The sequence below is a fragment of the Lutra lutra genome, chromosome 12, assembly GCF_902655055.1.
Source record: "Lutra lutra chromosome 12, mLutLut1.2, whole genome shotgun sequence".
Taxonomy (NCBI): Eukaryota; Metazoa; Chordata; class Mammalia; order Carnivora; family Mustelidae; genus Lutra; species Lutra lutra.
Window position 1 is genome coordinate 58,169,055 of NC_062289.1, and position 16,069 is coordinate 58,185,123.

The following is a 16,069-nucleotide window of genomic DNA, read 5'->3' on the forward strand; positions in this document are numbered from 1 at the left end:
ATAAATGATACAGTTCATGAAATGGTCTTAGATTAGACTTTGCTCCATTTTATTAGAACCAGTACCAATAATTCAAGATCACTCCTCAGGAGTAGGTTTTAGATTTACAGTCTTAAAACAGAATTTCACTGGGGGAAAGGACCATCTGAATGTTGCTTTCTTTTTGGAGAGCAATTTGACATTATCTAGTACACTTGAAGACATGCAGACTCTACAGACCAACAGTCCCACATTTTATGTTCACCCAAGGAAAGCTTGCTAAGGGATATATAAACAGTGATGCTCCTTGTACACTGGTTGAAATAGAGAAAAAGTAGACTCAACCTATCTGTCCCTCAATGAAGGAAAATATAAGTAAACTATGCTTCCTTTGCTTAATGGAATTCTGTGCACCCGTTAAAATGATAACTAGATTTATATTTTTCAATTTGACTGACATTGAATGAATTCTCAAGTTGCAAAGAATGGTATGTAAAATTATAAGCATCACAGATATATGTAATAAAAATATAAAAACATGTCTGGGAATGAAATATAATAACCTTGGAATTGCTTGCAGGAAAATGGAAAGAATTAATAATCAGTAATATTTTATTTCTTTAATAAAAGCTGGTCTGAAGCAAAACACAAAATGTTAACATTTGATATTAGTAGGGACACAGGTGATTGCTTTATTTGGTACTTTTCAATGTGTTTCAAAGGTTTTATTACTTAAAATTTCAAAGGCCTTAAAAGAATTTCAAAGACCTTAAATTAACACCAACAAAAAGAACATTTTATGTTTACCAGAATAACATCTTTCAACCATTGTGTGACTCCTAGCCTTATTTTGTGCAGTTAACCAATTCAGGCAGAATAAAATATGACAGATGTCATTGCCATTGAATACTTTGTCAATGTCTACATTTCTTTACTTCAGAAGTTGTCAACAGTAAAATATTCACTGCTTCTTTTTTTCCGCTCACCTTTCAACAAATTTTACTTAAGAACATTAAGCTAAAAAAAAAATTGCTTAAAAAATATTATCCAGGGGGTGCTTGGGTGGCAGAGTTGATTAAGTATCCAACACTTTGGCTCAGATCATGATCTTAAGGTCATCAGATCGAAACCAACATTGGTCTCCATGCTCAGTCTGCTTGAGATTCTCTCTCTATCCCTCCCACTCATGTTCTCTCTCTCTCTCTCAAATAAATAAATAAATAAAACTTTACAAAATTATATTATTCTGAAACACTTGGAGAAATAATCCTAAAAACACTCACATTAGATGATTAACCAAAGACCTGAGATATATATCTCTATATATAAATACATATATATATATATGTGTGTGTGTATATATATTTTATATATATATACTTTATTTTTTTATTGTAAAAACCAAACCAAAACCTAAACAAAGCATTTGTCCCCTCTACTCTTTCAGTTCACATTACACCACAAGAGAATTCTCCCTCCCAGGCTATGAGTGGTTTACTCCTATTTGCACTTTATACAACTTTAGCCTCCTTCCTGGAGGGTCTGTGTTCTCACCTTCATATGTATCCTAGTCATTTTATTATGTAAGAATCCTTTACATTTTCCCTAAAATGTGAATAGCAGCTGTAGCTTTGTTCTGTGATGAAAATTAAAACAATCAATATAAGTGTATAGTCCATTTTCCAGCACCATGGGATAATAGGTAACATACCTTTATCAGTTAGGCCAAGTTCAAACCCACACTTGGAAGACACAATGGACATTATGAAGAGTAGGTCCATCCTAAACCAAGAAAGAAAGCAGAATGTTTGATTTTGTGTGAGGCTTGACGTTGCTATACTCCCATTCAAATTTATTCAATAGTCCTGTCGTCTCATCTCTTTAATTAGTACTATTTCTGAAATTTATTTTTTTATTTAGGAAGAAACTATTCTTTTATATAGGATTGTGTGAAATAGTTAAGAAAACTAGACTGCTTTCAAGTACATTTCTTGATTTTAATTATGATACAATCCAAAACAATTCATACAATACCTGTGAAAAAAATATTTTGGTGGAAGAGACTATTCAAATTCATGTAATTCTTATGGCAACTTTTAATTTATTCAATTTACATCCCAGATATATACATGCCTGTAGGGTAGCATAAATTAAATTTTACAAATTTTATAAATTAAATTTTCAGCCTCACTGACAAAGGGCACTTTTTAAACTCTGGAAAACATTGTCTAGTCCAAAAATTATAGCTGTGTCACTTGAAAACAGTGCCACATGCCTGGAATCCTTGCTGCTTAGTATTGAATGATTGGGTAAGCCAACATAATATTAATTAATCAGGTATTGCTCTGATTTAACTGATGAGTAGAGAAAGCCATTGTGATTTTATTTGTCTCCTTTTGTGTGACTGATGAGGCAGAAATAGGGTAGCTAAAGGTGCCAAAGGGGGCCCACCAGGCCATTCTGGTTGTGATTCCTTTTATTGTAATAGACCTCTGGATAGTTTGTGAAGAGGGGGGAAAGAGAAACCTGTTAGCAGGAGCATTGGTTGTGATCTGTGTTTTTGATGATCAATGGCAGGGTCCTGAAATTATACCCAGATATCTCTCACAGGTTCTGAAATTGAGTTTCTGAAAAAGCACCGTAGTAGTAATAGAAGTAAAGAGCCGAGTTCCAAAGAAATGAGCTGTGAATTGAACCTGCGATGGAAATTGATCCTACCAGTCCGTTTCTGCCCTTATTCGTGGGAAAACAGGACTGAGTGTAGAAGAAGCCAGGATCACTGATTAAATAGGATGCAGAAGTGCCAGAGGCTAGAACGGGGCTTGCTGCTCCCTCAGGTCAGGACTGCGACTGTCAGACTTCTCTGCAGGAAACCTGGCTGCAACTGGCAGAAAGAGAACAGAATGAAAAATGCTGCCACCAGCCCGGGAGGCTGTAAGAACTCCCTGACTAAGCTGCAGGCAAGACAAGCCATTGCGCTCCTCAGGGAGGCTGTTCTAGTCTCTTATCATGAGCCCATAGGCCCAGACCTGGCCGGCTGGCCTCATGATTCATGCCAGTGGGGCCTGTCATGAGACCCATTCCAGTGAGGGCCGAGGGTATGAGTGTGAAGACAAACGGCCTTGGAAGCGACTCATGTCCTCAGTAGCATCTCTAGGATTCTGAGGAGAAAGAAGCAGATATCCGACAACGAGTGGTCCTATGAATATAATTAATTGCCCTGTTAGCTAACCCTAAGAGATTTATTTTGTGTGCATCTAATGGTAGCAATACATTCCAAATTTTGTTGACAGTGCTCGCATTCTGCTCCTAGAAATGCAGTATGAGTTGTAATTAGCCAACTGAAATTACACATTTCTGGTTATAAAGTTGCCATTTATTGCTTCTAGTGTGATATATTTCTACAACAGTGCCCTTCAAAGTCTGCAGTGATCATCAGTAGAACTCACTAGAGTAAATGTCCCTATGGAATGCCTCATTCACGCTTAGCGGCACGCTAATAGAAATGGTTCCAGCATATGTATTGAAGATAAAGGTACTACAAACACTAACTTAAGATGTAACCATTATAAACCATTTCTGGATCAGAGCTCAATTTGAAGAATAGCAGAAGAGAAGAAAAAAAAAAAAGAGACAATGAAATCAGGGCATTTGCTTGGGATGAGTTGGAAGGATTTTCAGTTTCCCTGAGTCATTGGACTTTGCCTACCAACACTACCCTCAAAACAGCATGTTATCACAGCTACTGGTTAATGCATAGCATCCAGTTATGCTATCAGACCTCATTTTCCCATCATGCTTACCTAACTCTTCCCTTCTGGCCCAAGAGAAATGACAGCCTCCATCTAAGGTAGACTGTGTTGCCTGTGTCGTGGTATTGATTCAGCTTCTGTCTTAAGCTTTCGACCAGTGGAAGAAGTCATAGAATGATTGGGATAGAATGATGGTCAAAGTGGCATTCATCCCTGGCCCTTGTTGATACGATTTGATCCTGCCATTTTGGTATGGCCATTGTAGGAGACACAACAGCACTATACCCTAGGTAAAGGCCCACGAAGAACATTAAGTACAGATACTCTATATGTAACAGCTCTGTAAGGTAGTTTTGTTTTGGTTAGCCAGAATCTTGAAGATGCAAGTCAGTGAGCACAAACCTCTTTTTGTGTAAGCTTTAGACTTCATACAGCCCCTATCTCTAGTCTGCTAGTTACCACTCTTGACAGTAGGGACTCTGGAAACTTAGTCACAGATAGGGTTGTTTTGTGCTATCCTTAACTATTTTACTTGGCAAATTTATGTAAAGTTTGAAACAATTTTACCATAATGGAATTTTTAGAGATATTAACAGAGAGGAAACTAGCATGCATGTCAAGAAAACTTGAGCAGTAAACAACTCTTGGGTTTTTAATTGTGGAATTTCTTTCATGTCTGTATTTCCTTGACTAAGAAGTACTGAATTGATGCAGGCTTATTTGTGCAGTAGAAAGTAGGTTTCTATGGAAATTAAGGTAGAACAGCATTGTTTAAACTGATATCTGAAATATTTAGTCATTTTATTAGTAAGTAAGATTAATGAAAACCTTGGGAAAATGCATTAGAACACTTCTAATGGATACCTGTGATTAATAAGGAAGCCGGCAAAGAGATGCATGTTAATCTGCTTATGTATAAGGGATCTGGAGCTTATTAAAAGTTTTTGTAAACATTAAACTAATGAGGCATTATATAAAATTAGACATTTCCTTTGCATTGTACAAAGTCACTAGACTTGAAAAAAAACTTTCAAGTTATTTCTAAATAACTTATTTATGATATTTCCCTTAACACTAGTAATTTAAATATAAAAAGTTGATTTAGTAGTAAGGAACATTCCAGGGTAATTCCACTCAAGATTCCCTGGGGGAGCCTTTGTCTTACTCGTCCTTGGTTCCTAGAGTTATTACAGGATGGAGTAGCATGAATGATCATTATTAACCTTATTTTATGGTTTGAGCAGATATCTGGCAAGAAATCCCATCTTGCATATAAAAAACCAAAGCATTATTTCAGTTGAAATGTTTTCATTTGTTGGAGGTCACAGGAAAGGGAGTAGTTCTAGGTTCTCCCTAGGTCTTAAGAGCAAACCAGGAATTTATGCACAGATGGAAATCAAGAAATGAACTTCAGTAACAGTCCAGATAAATTTCCAGTAGCCGCAACGTATAGGGAGGGATGTCTGCCAAAGCTGAATTGGGAACATGGCTTAGATCCCTCTTCTATGGCATGAGAAAGAGAAGAGTCTTCACAACACCTGTGTTCCAAGATTAAATACATTCAATCTTTACTATATTTTACATTCTTTGGCCATGTTTTAGAAGTTTGGGGTATTTTGAATATTCCAATTTCTTTTTATCTGATTTTCTTTTACTTTGGTAGAGACACTGCAGTAGTGAGTTAAAGCAGCATGTCTCATTGTCAGACAGGTATGAATCAATAGCCACAATCAAACCTGGAGCCAAGTTCTTGAACCAACCTTGGCTGCAATTTTTTAATCTATGTATTGGGAAGAATAGTAGTTGGTTCTCAGGATTGTTTTGAGGAATAAAGACTACATATAAAGCAAGTTACACATAATAAATGCACGTACAGTAAATGGTAGCTATTATTTCTCAAGTTTTCATGCTGACTTTTCCTTACCAATTATAGAACTCTTTGCATTCATGTCTGATGACCACAATTAAGGAAAGCAAAAAATCAGACTATATGGAGTAAGTGTATTTATGGATATCCCAAAACAGAACATTTAAGATCAGATTCTCCCCAAACCCATAAAAGGTAAACTTCTTAGAAAAGTGTGTAGCACATAATAAGTACTCAGTAAATGTTATGTATTTAATATTACTGTATTTTCATCATCATTTCATAAAGACATTTAAGCAGCCTGTGTACATATTCTTTCTTTTAAACCATTTAAAATGCTTATATTCCCTGCATGCCATTTAGGTTTCTAAGCTTGAAACTCTGTATCTGGAGCTTGGGCTCAAGAATAATACTAAGACATTGTCAGGGATAGGAAAGATCAGTAATTGCATGCTATACAAATCAAAAGTCACAAAAGGCCTGGAGTCCTGCTCAGAAGTTTATGTTCTCTAATCATTATATTATTTCATGCTGAATTCTCAAGCTTTTCTCTTATGTTTTCCAATTACATAATTACAAATTAATTTTAAAAGATAAAATAAATTTATCAATGAGCATTAAGATTGGTTTCATGTTTCAGAGCCTCAGAGGAAAAGAGCCTTAAATAAAAGCACTGTATTTCTCTCTAATTAAAGTTTCAGAAGTAGACAGTTCCAGGATATTACAGTAATTCAACAGTTATCAGGAACTCTGGATCCTTCCTCATCATTACTTTGAATGGTTAATCTTTAAGTGCTTCCTGGTCTGTCATGGCGGCATGAGCAAAAAACATCGTATCTTCAATCTACCTAATGGGTAGGAAGATGGGAAAAAAAGATGGTGAGCCTTTCTTCTTACAGATACCTCCCAGAAACTGTTCTTTATCTCATCTCGTATGCCATTCACCAGAATGTAGGCATATGGCCATATCTCACTGCAGAAGACACTAAAAATTCTAGTCTTAATTCTGGGTGGTGCTACGCCCAGCTAAGCTTTAGGGATTTCATTAATCATGGAAGAAGAGAAGACCAGATCCTGGGAATAAGGAGGACTATCTGACATTTGGGCTTCACCAGAACTCTTATCATTCATTTCTCTTAAGTTTTCTTGTTCTCCTTTTCTTTTCTATATTAGATCCCATGCGTGGCCCAAGAAAACTGGAAGTGGTAGAAGTCAAATCTCGACAAATCACTATCCGCTGGGAGCCATTTGGATATAATGTCACTCGTTGCCATAGTTATAATCTCACAGTCCACTACTGTTACCAAGTCGGAGGACAGGAGCAAGTGCGAGAAGAAGTAAGCTGGGACACAGATAACTCACACCCTCAACATACAATCACTAACCTTTCACCGTATACCAATGTCAGTGTGAAACTCATCCTTATGAATCCTGAGGGACGGAAGGAAAGTCAAGAACTCATAGTACAGACGGATGAAGATTGTGAGTACTTTTCAATGATATGTTTGTATGAAATACACATGCCCTCAGAAAAGCAGCTTTTATTTCTTTTAAATTGAGGTCTCTAAAAGGAAAATGAAGGAACTAGTTACTCGGTTGAATAAAATAAATGTGCTTCTGGGAACATAAGCATGGCTTTGAAAAGGTAAAGGAAGAAAGATGTAGAGGTTTAATTCCTTATGAGTCATATACTTACCTTTCTATACATAATTATGCTATATTGCTTTACATAGTTCTTCATTCAAGTTTTATAATCATGTTGGACTTAAGAGTTGCTGCTGGGGTATTCTTCATATGAACTGCTTATTTAAATATATTGAAATGGTATTCTGAAACATACTTCGTTGTTCATATAAAAATTAAGCTGAAAATAGAGGCTGCCCTTGCTTTTCAGCACAGTGCTGAGAAATTACCTCATTAGGTTGGTGGCCGTGTAATAGATCATACTTTCCCATAGGAACAATATTGTAATTGGATATTACCTCAATAAACAAGGATTTAACAAATAGACGATGCATGTCACCAGCAACTCATCAAAAAAATTAAATACACAATTGCCATAAACCTCTGAAATAATTTAAAATAGTAAAATTATACATTGAATCCCACAACAAGGATATATGAGTTTTACATTGATTGTACAGAGGACTCCCATGTACAATAACATTTACATTTGGCACATAAGGTGCAGAGGTAGTGTACCATATATTTGACCTACAATTTATTTGTCAGGCCAGAGGAAGTGACAAAGAACTTGAGAAACCCATCAAATGAATGTACTTACTTATTCCTGGGAAAAAGGGATGTTACACTTTTTTTTTTTCTTATGCAGCTGATTATGCCATGATCCTTGATTATTGAATATAACATACATTAAATGTTTATAACAATACTCTATTGTACCATCTAAAGAGCTAACGAAGTATTTTTGAGTGTTTATTACCTATATAACACCCAGCATATTGCTGTGGAAGGAAAACATGGGAACAGCCAGGATAAATGAGGAGCTGACCCTACAAATTCCTGTTCTCTTTTCTATAGCCCCACAATCTACCTGTGCTGGTTGCTCTCAAATAGTTGTCTTACTGCCATTATTTTTGTAAGGAATGTGAGTTTGCTACAGGTCACCCCATCAGGCTGAGGCTAGGAACCCTGTCTCTTCCAGTTCTTCCTTATTTCTCTGAAAAGTGAAAAGAAAGTACCAACGTTGTCAGTGGGTCACCTCTGACTCTTCCCTACCCCCCAACCCCCACATTTCTGTGCTTACTTTGGTTCTAACTCCTATTTCTACTCCTAAAATATTAGAATGTGCTTTTCTCTCCTTTTCCACTACTATATCCAGATCCTCATTATTTCATGCTGAAATTTCTAGCTTTCCTTGGTGGTTCCAGTTTTACCCCATTCTAATGTTGCTTACACACCCACAAAACTAATCTTTAAAATATAATTGCATCTCTGTGGTGTCGGTTGTTGTTTCTCCTCCTTCATTTATGATTTTATTTACTTGAGTCCTCTCTCTTTGACGTCAGTCATAGCAGCATTTTTCTAGGTAAGTCTCCTCTAGCAAGGGAAATAAAAGCAAAATTAAACTTTGGGGACTACATCAAAATAAAAAGCTTCTGCACAAGGGAGACAGTCAAAAAACCAAAAATTCAACCTAGTGAGTGGAAGGAGGTATTTGTAAATGATATATCTGATAAGGGTTAATATTCAAAATATATAAATAACTTATGCAACTTAAAGAATTTATACAACTCAGTACCAAGAAAACAAATAATCCAATTAAATGGGCAGAAAACCTGAATAGACATTTTTCCAAAGAAGATATACAGGTGGCCAACAGACACATGAAAAGATGCTCAACATTGGGGCACCTGGGTGGCTCAGTGGGTTAAGCCTCTGCCTTCGGCTCAGGTCATGATCTCAGGGTCCTGGGATCGAGCCCTGCATCGGGCTCTCTGCTCGGTGGGGAGCCTGCTTCTCCCTTTCTCTCTCTGCCTGCCTCTCTGCCTACTTGTGATCTCTGTCTGTCAAATAAATAAATAAAATCTTTCAAAAAAAAGATGCTCAACATCACTAATCATCAGGGAAATGCAAATTAAAACTAAGAATGGCCAAAATCAAAAACACAAGAAATAGCAAGTGTTGGCAAGGATGTAGAGAAAAAGGAACCCTCATGCATGGTTGGTGGGAATGTAAATTGGTGCAGCCCCTGTGAAAAACAGTATGGAGGTTCCTGGAAAAAAAACTGAAAAATAGAAATACCATATGATCCAGTAATTTCACGACTGGGTATTTGCCAAAAAAAAAAAAATGAAAATATTCAAAAAGACATATGCACCCCTATTTTTATTGCAGCATTATTTATAATAATCAAGATGTGGAAGCAACTCAAGTGTCCATATATAGATGGATGATATATGGGATATTATTCGGTTGTAAAATAGAATGAAAACTTGCCACATGGGGCGCCTGGGTGGCTCAGCGGGTTAAGCCGCTGCCTTCGGCTCAGGTCCTGATCTCAGGGTCCTGGGATCGAGTCCCGCATCGGGCTCTCTGCTCAGCAGGGGGCCTGCTTCTCTCTATCTCTCTCTCTCTCTCTCTCTGTCTGCCTTTCTGTCTACTTGTGATCTCTCTCTGTCAAATAAATAAATAAAATCTTTAAGAAGAAAAAAAAAAAAAAAAAGAAAACTTGCCACATGGCCTGGACGGACATAAGGGACATAGAGGGTGAAACAAGTTAGAGAAAAACAAACATCAATGACATCATTTATATGTGGAATTAAAAAAAAAAAATCAAATGAACAAGGGAAAACAGAGGCAAGCCATAAAGCAGTCTCTTAAATAAAGAGAACAAACTGGTGGTCCCCAGAGGGGAGGTAGGTGGGGGGGATGGGTGAAACAGATAAATGGGATTAAAAGTACACTTACCCTGATGAGCACTGAGAAATGTATATAGAATTGTTGAATCATTGCCTTGTTCCCCTAAAACTAATATAACACTCTCAGTTAGTTATACCTGAATTTAAACAAAATTTAACAATAAAATAAAATACATCTACGTCGTGTCACTCTCTCCATGGAGCTCTCAAAGACTTAATTTAAATCTTGACTTTCAAGGTTTTCTGTATTCCTGACTCCTTCTCTAGAACTAGTGGGTTTTCCTCCAGTGCAACTCATTCTGCAAAGATGTCACCCAGACGTCAGTGCCATAGGTCACGCTTCTTCCATTCCAGGCTCTTCTTCAAGGTCTGTTCTCCTGGGCCTCCTGCCCTCCACCTGGCTGCCTCTCTCTTCCATCTCCTCTGCTGCCCTTCAAAGGGCTTGTCAGCCTTTAGGTCCTTCAAAGAGCTGCCTCCAATTCTTATAGCCTGTAGCACTCTCATCCTTCTGACCTCCTTTGCACCTGATAAGAATCTTTAAATCTCTGGGCTTTAATTTCCTCACTTGAGAAGTGAAAATAGTAACAGTTCTCAACCATATTAGAGTTAGAGGCAATTTACATAGAGAATTCTTTGTAGGTGACAAGGGTGGGAGGGACACTTTAATAAGTGGTCATTATTATTGCTATAATGATTCAAAGCAATTCCTTATGACCTATCCTTTTTTTTTTTTTTTTTAAGATTTTATCTATTTACTTGACAGATCACAAGCAGGCAGAGAGGCAGGCAGAGAGAGAGGAGGAAGCAGGTTCCCCGCTGAGCAGAGAGCCCGATGCGGGGCTCAATCCCAGGACTCCGAGATCATGACCCGAGCCGAAGGCAGCGGCTTAACCCACTGAGCCACCCAGGCGCCCCCCTTATGACCTATCCTTGATCTCTCTCTCTGTTATATACAATCTTTTGTCTCTTACCTAAAAACTAGAGAGAAAATCCTTCTGTTCCTCTGTAACATTAGGCATCATACGGAGTAGGTATCAAAACACTCAAATGTATTTTGTTAGTCCTTAGATAAAACAGTAAAGTTTGTTGATAATCATCTCATTCGTGTTTTAATCAACAGTAATGTTTTAATCAACAACAGGGGAAGATGTAGTCATTTCTAGAGATGAGCAGGTATGTCTTATTCATGAACCCACATGCATGGACCCCCTTACCCCTTTTGGGTTTCAGATTGAGAAAGGACATGAGCTAGGAGCTCTGTTAAGTTCTGTCGAAACTTGAGATCAGAATAACTTATCTTTTTGTTTGTTTAAATTGTCTTGTTGTTCCCAGAAGTTGGGGCATGCATAATTTCCAAATAAAAACCTATTATTTTCATTGCACACTGCCATCCAGTTAATTAGAAAACCTTTTATTTCAAATTATATTTCCTAACAACAACAACAAAGACTTCAAAAAGAGAAAGAGAAAGAACGACAAAAATAGAATAATTGTCAATACCGAGTTTGAAGAGAAAAGAACGATGAGGTCACTTTATGTATCTACTATTATAAAAGGCTACAATTCATTGAACCTTGTGAGTTTTACTGTGGTATACTATTTCTATTGAATATTGTTTACTTCATGAAAAAGTGCGTGGGAAAAATTGTCTTTTTACTAATGTTAAAGGTATCACAAGAGAGAATATTTGTATGTTATTTAGAGTTTGGATAGTAAAGATGAACTTAGTCCAACTTCTTCACTTTAAACATGAGGCACCTGAGACCCAAGAGGTTCAGTGAATTGCTCAAACTACATTGTTTAATTACTGAGAAGTCTTAAATGAGAACCCACGCCTGCAATCCAGAATCAGTATTTTTTTTCCTGCCAAGCTATACTGAGCTCTATTTAAAATAACTATAAAATCCTACATCTACCTCTGTACCCCCTCATCTAAAAAAATGTGGACTACCTGTGAATGTCTTTTTGCAATTCTAGGCACTCTTTCCAATATGTGGAGATCTTACCCACCCTTAAAGGACTATTCATATATTCCCATAATCTAAAACTTCTCCCACCCCCTTTTCTAACTTTATTGAGATGTATTTACCCATTCATGAGTTGATGAATGTTTGGATTGTTTATACTTTGGGGCTATTATGAAAATGCTTTTAATGTTAATATATTAATATTCATGTATACTTTTTTTTTTTTTTAGATTTTATTTATTTATTTGACAGAGAGAAATCACAAGTAAGCAGAGAGGCAGGCAGAGAGAGAGGAGGAAGCAGGCTCCCAGCTGAGCAGAAAGCCCGATGCGGGGCTCGAACCCAGGACCTGGGATCATGACCTGAGCCGAAGGCAGCGGCTTAAACCACTGAGCCACCCAGGCGCCCCAATATTCATGTATACTTTTATATTTGTGTAGAATTTTTTGAGTAGTATATGTTTTCAGTTCTCTTAGGTATGTACCTAGGAGTGAAATTCACAATGTGCATCTATTTGAAGAGCTGCTAGACCATTTTCAAAGGAGATCCTTTGAAATCCTCCTTTGAAAATGTAGGATTTTTATATTCCCTCCATCAGTGTATGCGGATTTCAGTTTCTCCATATCTCACCAATACTTATTATCTGCCTTCGGACTATGGCCATTTCAGTGGTGCGAAGGGCTATCTTGTTGTGGTTTTGATTGGCATTTTCCTGTTAGGTGGTGATGTTGAGCATCTTTCCATGTGCTTATAGGCCATTGGTATATCTTTTTTGGAGAACTGTTTATACAGACCCTTTGCCTGTTTTTAATTGGATTATTTGTTTTCTTATTGGTTTTTAGTAATTTATGTATTTAAGACATAAGCCTCTTGCGAGATACATGATTTGTTAAGCTTTTCTCCCATTCTGTGTTGTCTTTTCACTTTCTTGATAGTGCCCTTTGAAGCACAAAGCTTTTCATTTTGATGATGTACAGTTTATCTGTATATTTTTTTGTTGCTTTTGCTCTTGGTGTCATGTCCAAGAAACTATTGCCTAATCCCAGATCATGAATATTCACATCTATGTTTTATACTAAGAATTTTGTAGTTTTAGCTCTTATATTGAGCTCTTAATCAATTTTGATATAACCTTTTTATATGGTTTGAGGTAAGAATCCAGCTTCATTTTTTCACATATGAATATCCAGTTGTCCCAGCACCATTTGTATTATCTTCCCTTTAAATTTTCCTGGGCCCTTAATGAAAATCAATTGACTGCAAATGTAGGTTTTACTCTCAATTCTGCTCCACTAATTTGAATGTTTATCTTTATGTCAATACCACACAGTCTTTATACTGTAGCTTCGCAGTAAGTTTTGAGAAGTGTGAGTCCTCTCTCACCACTTTATGATTACCCATAGAGTCACCAAAAAATTTGATCAGGTACCTTCAAATATATGTATAAGTACAACAGATATACTAGTTTTAAAATAGAATAGACACACTAATATACTAAATTTTGTACGATATGATGCAATGCAAAAACTGAATTTAAATGAAAATGAGATAAACAATATTTTAAAAATAACATTAAATGTTATTTTATAGAAAATTGGCAGGTAAATTTCCACCTTTTCTTATGTCAATTAGATTTATCTGAAAACTAGTCAAAAGGTGTTGCATATTTCAGGTCTTAAAAGCTGGCATAAAAATTCCCAAAGTCTTTTGTATCGTTAATTAATAAAAATTGTTTAAATATTTATTACTACATATTATTTCATCTATATCACATCTTTTTAGAATATCTATTTTGTGTGCATTTTTAACAGATATGTTAAATGTCACTACAATAGTTCATATCCATTTTCCTTTCACATAATTTTGTCACTTGATATTGTAACTGTAAAATATATAAAAATATAAAGTTATAAATATAAAATTCATCTATATAATGTATATAGCTGTCATTTATACTCATTCTTTTTTGTGTTATATTATGTGACTATAACAATTTATTAAACCATTCAGTTTGTCCCCAAATTATTATTTTTGTTAAAAAATTCTATGTCAGTGCACCTGGGTGGCTCAGTGGGTTAAGCCTCTGCCTTCAGCTCAGGTCATGATCTCAGAGTCCTGGGATCGAGCCCCACATCAGGCTCTCTGCTCAGCAGAGAACCTGCTTCCCCATCTCTCTCTCTGCCAGCCTCTCTGCCTACTTGTGACTGCTGTCTGTCAAATAAATAAAATCTTAAAAAAAAAAAAAAGCTATGTTGACATCTTACTATATGTCTCTTGGTACATACATGCAAGAATATTACTAGGAAATACACCTGGAGGTAGGATTATTGGGTCATATGATACATGCCTCTTTAACTTTACTAAATACTACCAAATTATTTTCCAAAGTGGCTGTACCCATTTCTGCTCTCATGAGCAATGTGTGGGAATTCTTATTGCTCTGTATCTTATTTCTGAAGAATGTAAAAGTTTATTTAAAAGGTGATTACTGAGCTTCGTCTAGTTGATTCAAACTTTAAAGGAAAAGGTGATGAGACTATTTTCTTTATAAGGACAGTGTGGCCAAAATGGTTTTAAAAGAAAACTAAGTGTATTTATGGACTATTAAATCTTATATCTCAATTGAGAGTAAAAAACCTAATATGTCTAGGAAAATCTAATTTGGGGGAGTATTTCAAACATTTATTGATTTTTCACCCCCTTCTAGTGCCAGGAGCTGTTCCTACTGAATCCATCCAAGGAAGTACTTTTGAAGAGAAGATATTTCTTCAATGGCGAGAACCAATTCAAACATATGGTGTCATCACTTTATACGAGGTAGTATATACGTTCATTAGTAATTTAATTTTTCATTATAATTTCTATGATAGCTAAACTGTCTAGTTTTTAAAAATGCATAATGGCATTATGTCTTTTAAGAAGTTTAACGCCTTTGATAGTTACAATGTTTCCTGCATAGAAGCAAAAAAACGAAAAACCAAAAAAAAAACCAAAAACCCAGGTTTTTCAATTATGTGTCATTTCAGGAAGTATGCTTATAATGATTTGGATGTTTTTAGACTATATGTTATTATATGTAAAGACACAACACGGTATTAAAAAATATCACCCGTATTAAAAGCAGTAAGTATTTTGAAGTGTACATTGATCAGGAGGCAACCACATAGTCTTATTCTTGCTAGCTATAAAATATTTTACTCCTGAATTATAGAAGAACACTGATTATCCAATTAGCAAAGTCAATAGACATTGTCTCAGGGGTAACAATAGAATAATGTCTTTTGGTTTCTTAGTATTAGCAAAACATCCTTTAGACTTCCTTGACATAGTTTTGTCTACTGAGGCATATCAAATGATTGAATGATAGAGAGCAGAGAAGAATTTGATGAATTGTTCAAGGAAAAAATAACAGCAGTAACAGGGAGTGACAGTCATCATCACATCTGTATGAGCATCATTTCACTGTGCCTATTGTCATAGAAACAAGCGGGTGCATTTTTTTTAAGCAAGCATTTATTTGAATGCAAATTTAACAAAATTATATGTTGTTAGGTCTCTAAAAATCGCGGCAATTCCTCTTATGGAACCTCTGCTTGAATACCTTTCAGAACTACTGACAAAAGACTGAGCAGCTTAGCTGTCAGACAGTCATCGCTGGTAAACCCCTCCCTGACCCAACTAGCCTTGCATTTATGTTTCCTTACACCTTTAGAAAATTGGCATTGAGATGCAAAAAATAATGTTTTTAATTGAAAGCTAAACAACATAAGAGAAAAGAAAAAGTTGATTTTCATGTTAAGTTATTGATGCTGTTCCTTGGGTGGCTTCATTGTAAACGAATTCAGGGTTATAAAAATCTGTGGCTCAGCTTTGAAAGAACTAAGTGTTATCATCAAACAAGTTCCTATTTTTTTCTCAGTGATCAGATTTTTAGTTAATATTGTTGGGCCCAAGACCATTTTCTGGGCTCAGTTTTGGAGATTCCTACCTAAGAATAAGAGAATATTTTCCTAGAAAAGATAACAACCTTTGAACCAGTGTCAAGGGCCAAGAAATAGGTCCATCTGTCCTAAAAGCCACATGTAGATATCTAGACAGACAGAAAATGATAGCCAGATTCAT

The 16,069-nt window shown here is 36.1% G+C and overlaps 1 protein-coding gene across 11 annotated transcripts in view; it reads left to right on the forward strand.

Annotated features, from left to right (window-relative positions):
• PTPRM (protein tyrosine phosphatase receptor type M) overlaps window positions 1-16,069 on the forward strand; it is an 801,682-nt gene that overhangs the window by 486,029 nt on the left and 299,584 nt on the right. For all 11 annotated transcript variants that reach the window (XM_047696721.1, XM_047696710.1, XM_047696714.1 and 8 more), the window contains 2 exons: window positions 6,772-7,080; window positions 14,655-14,764. In XM_047696721.1, coding sequence (XP_047552677.1) covers window positions 6,772-7,080; window positions 14,655-14,764 — 419 coding nt within the window. The remainder of the gene's footprint in view (window positions 1-6,771; window positions 7,081-14,654; window positions 14,765-16,069) is intronic.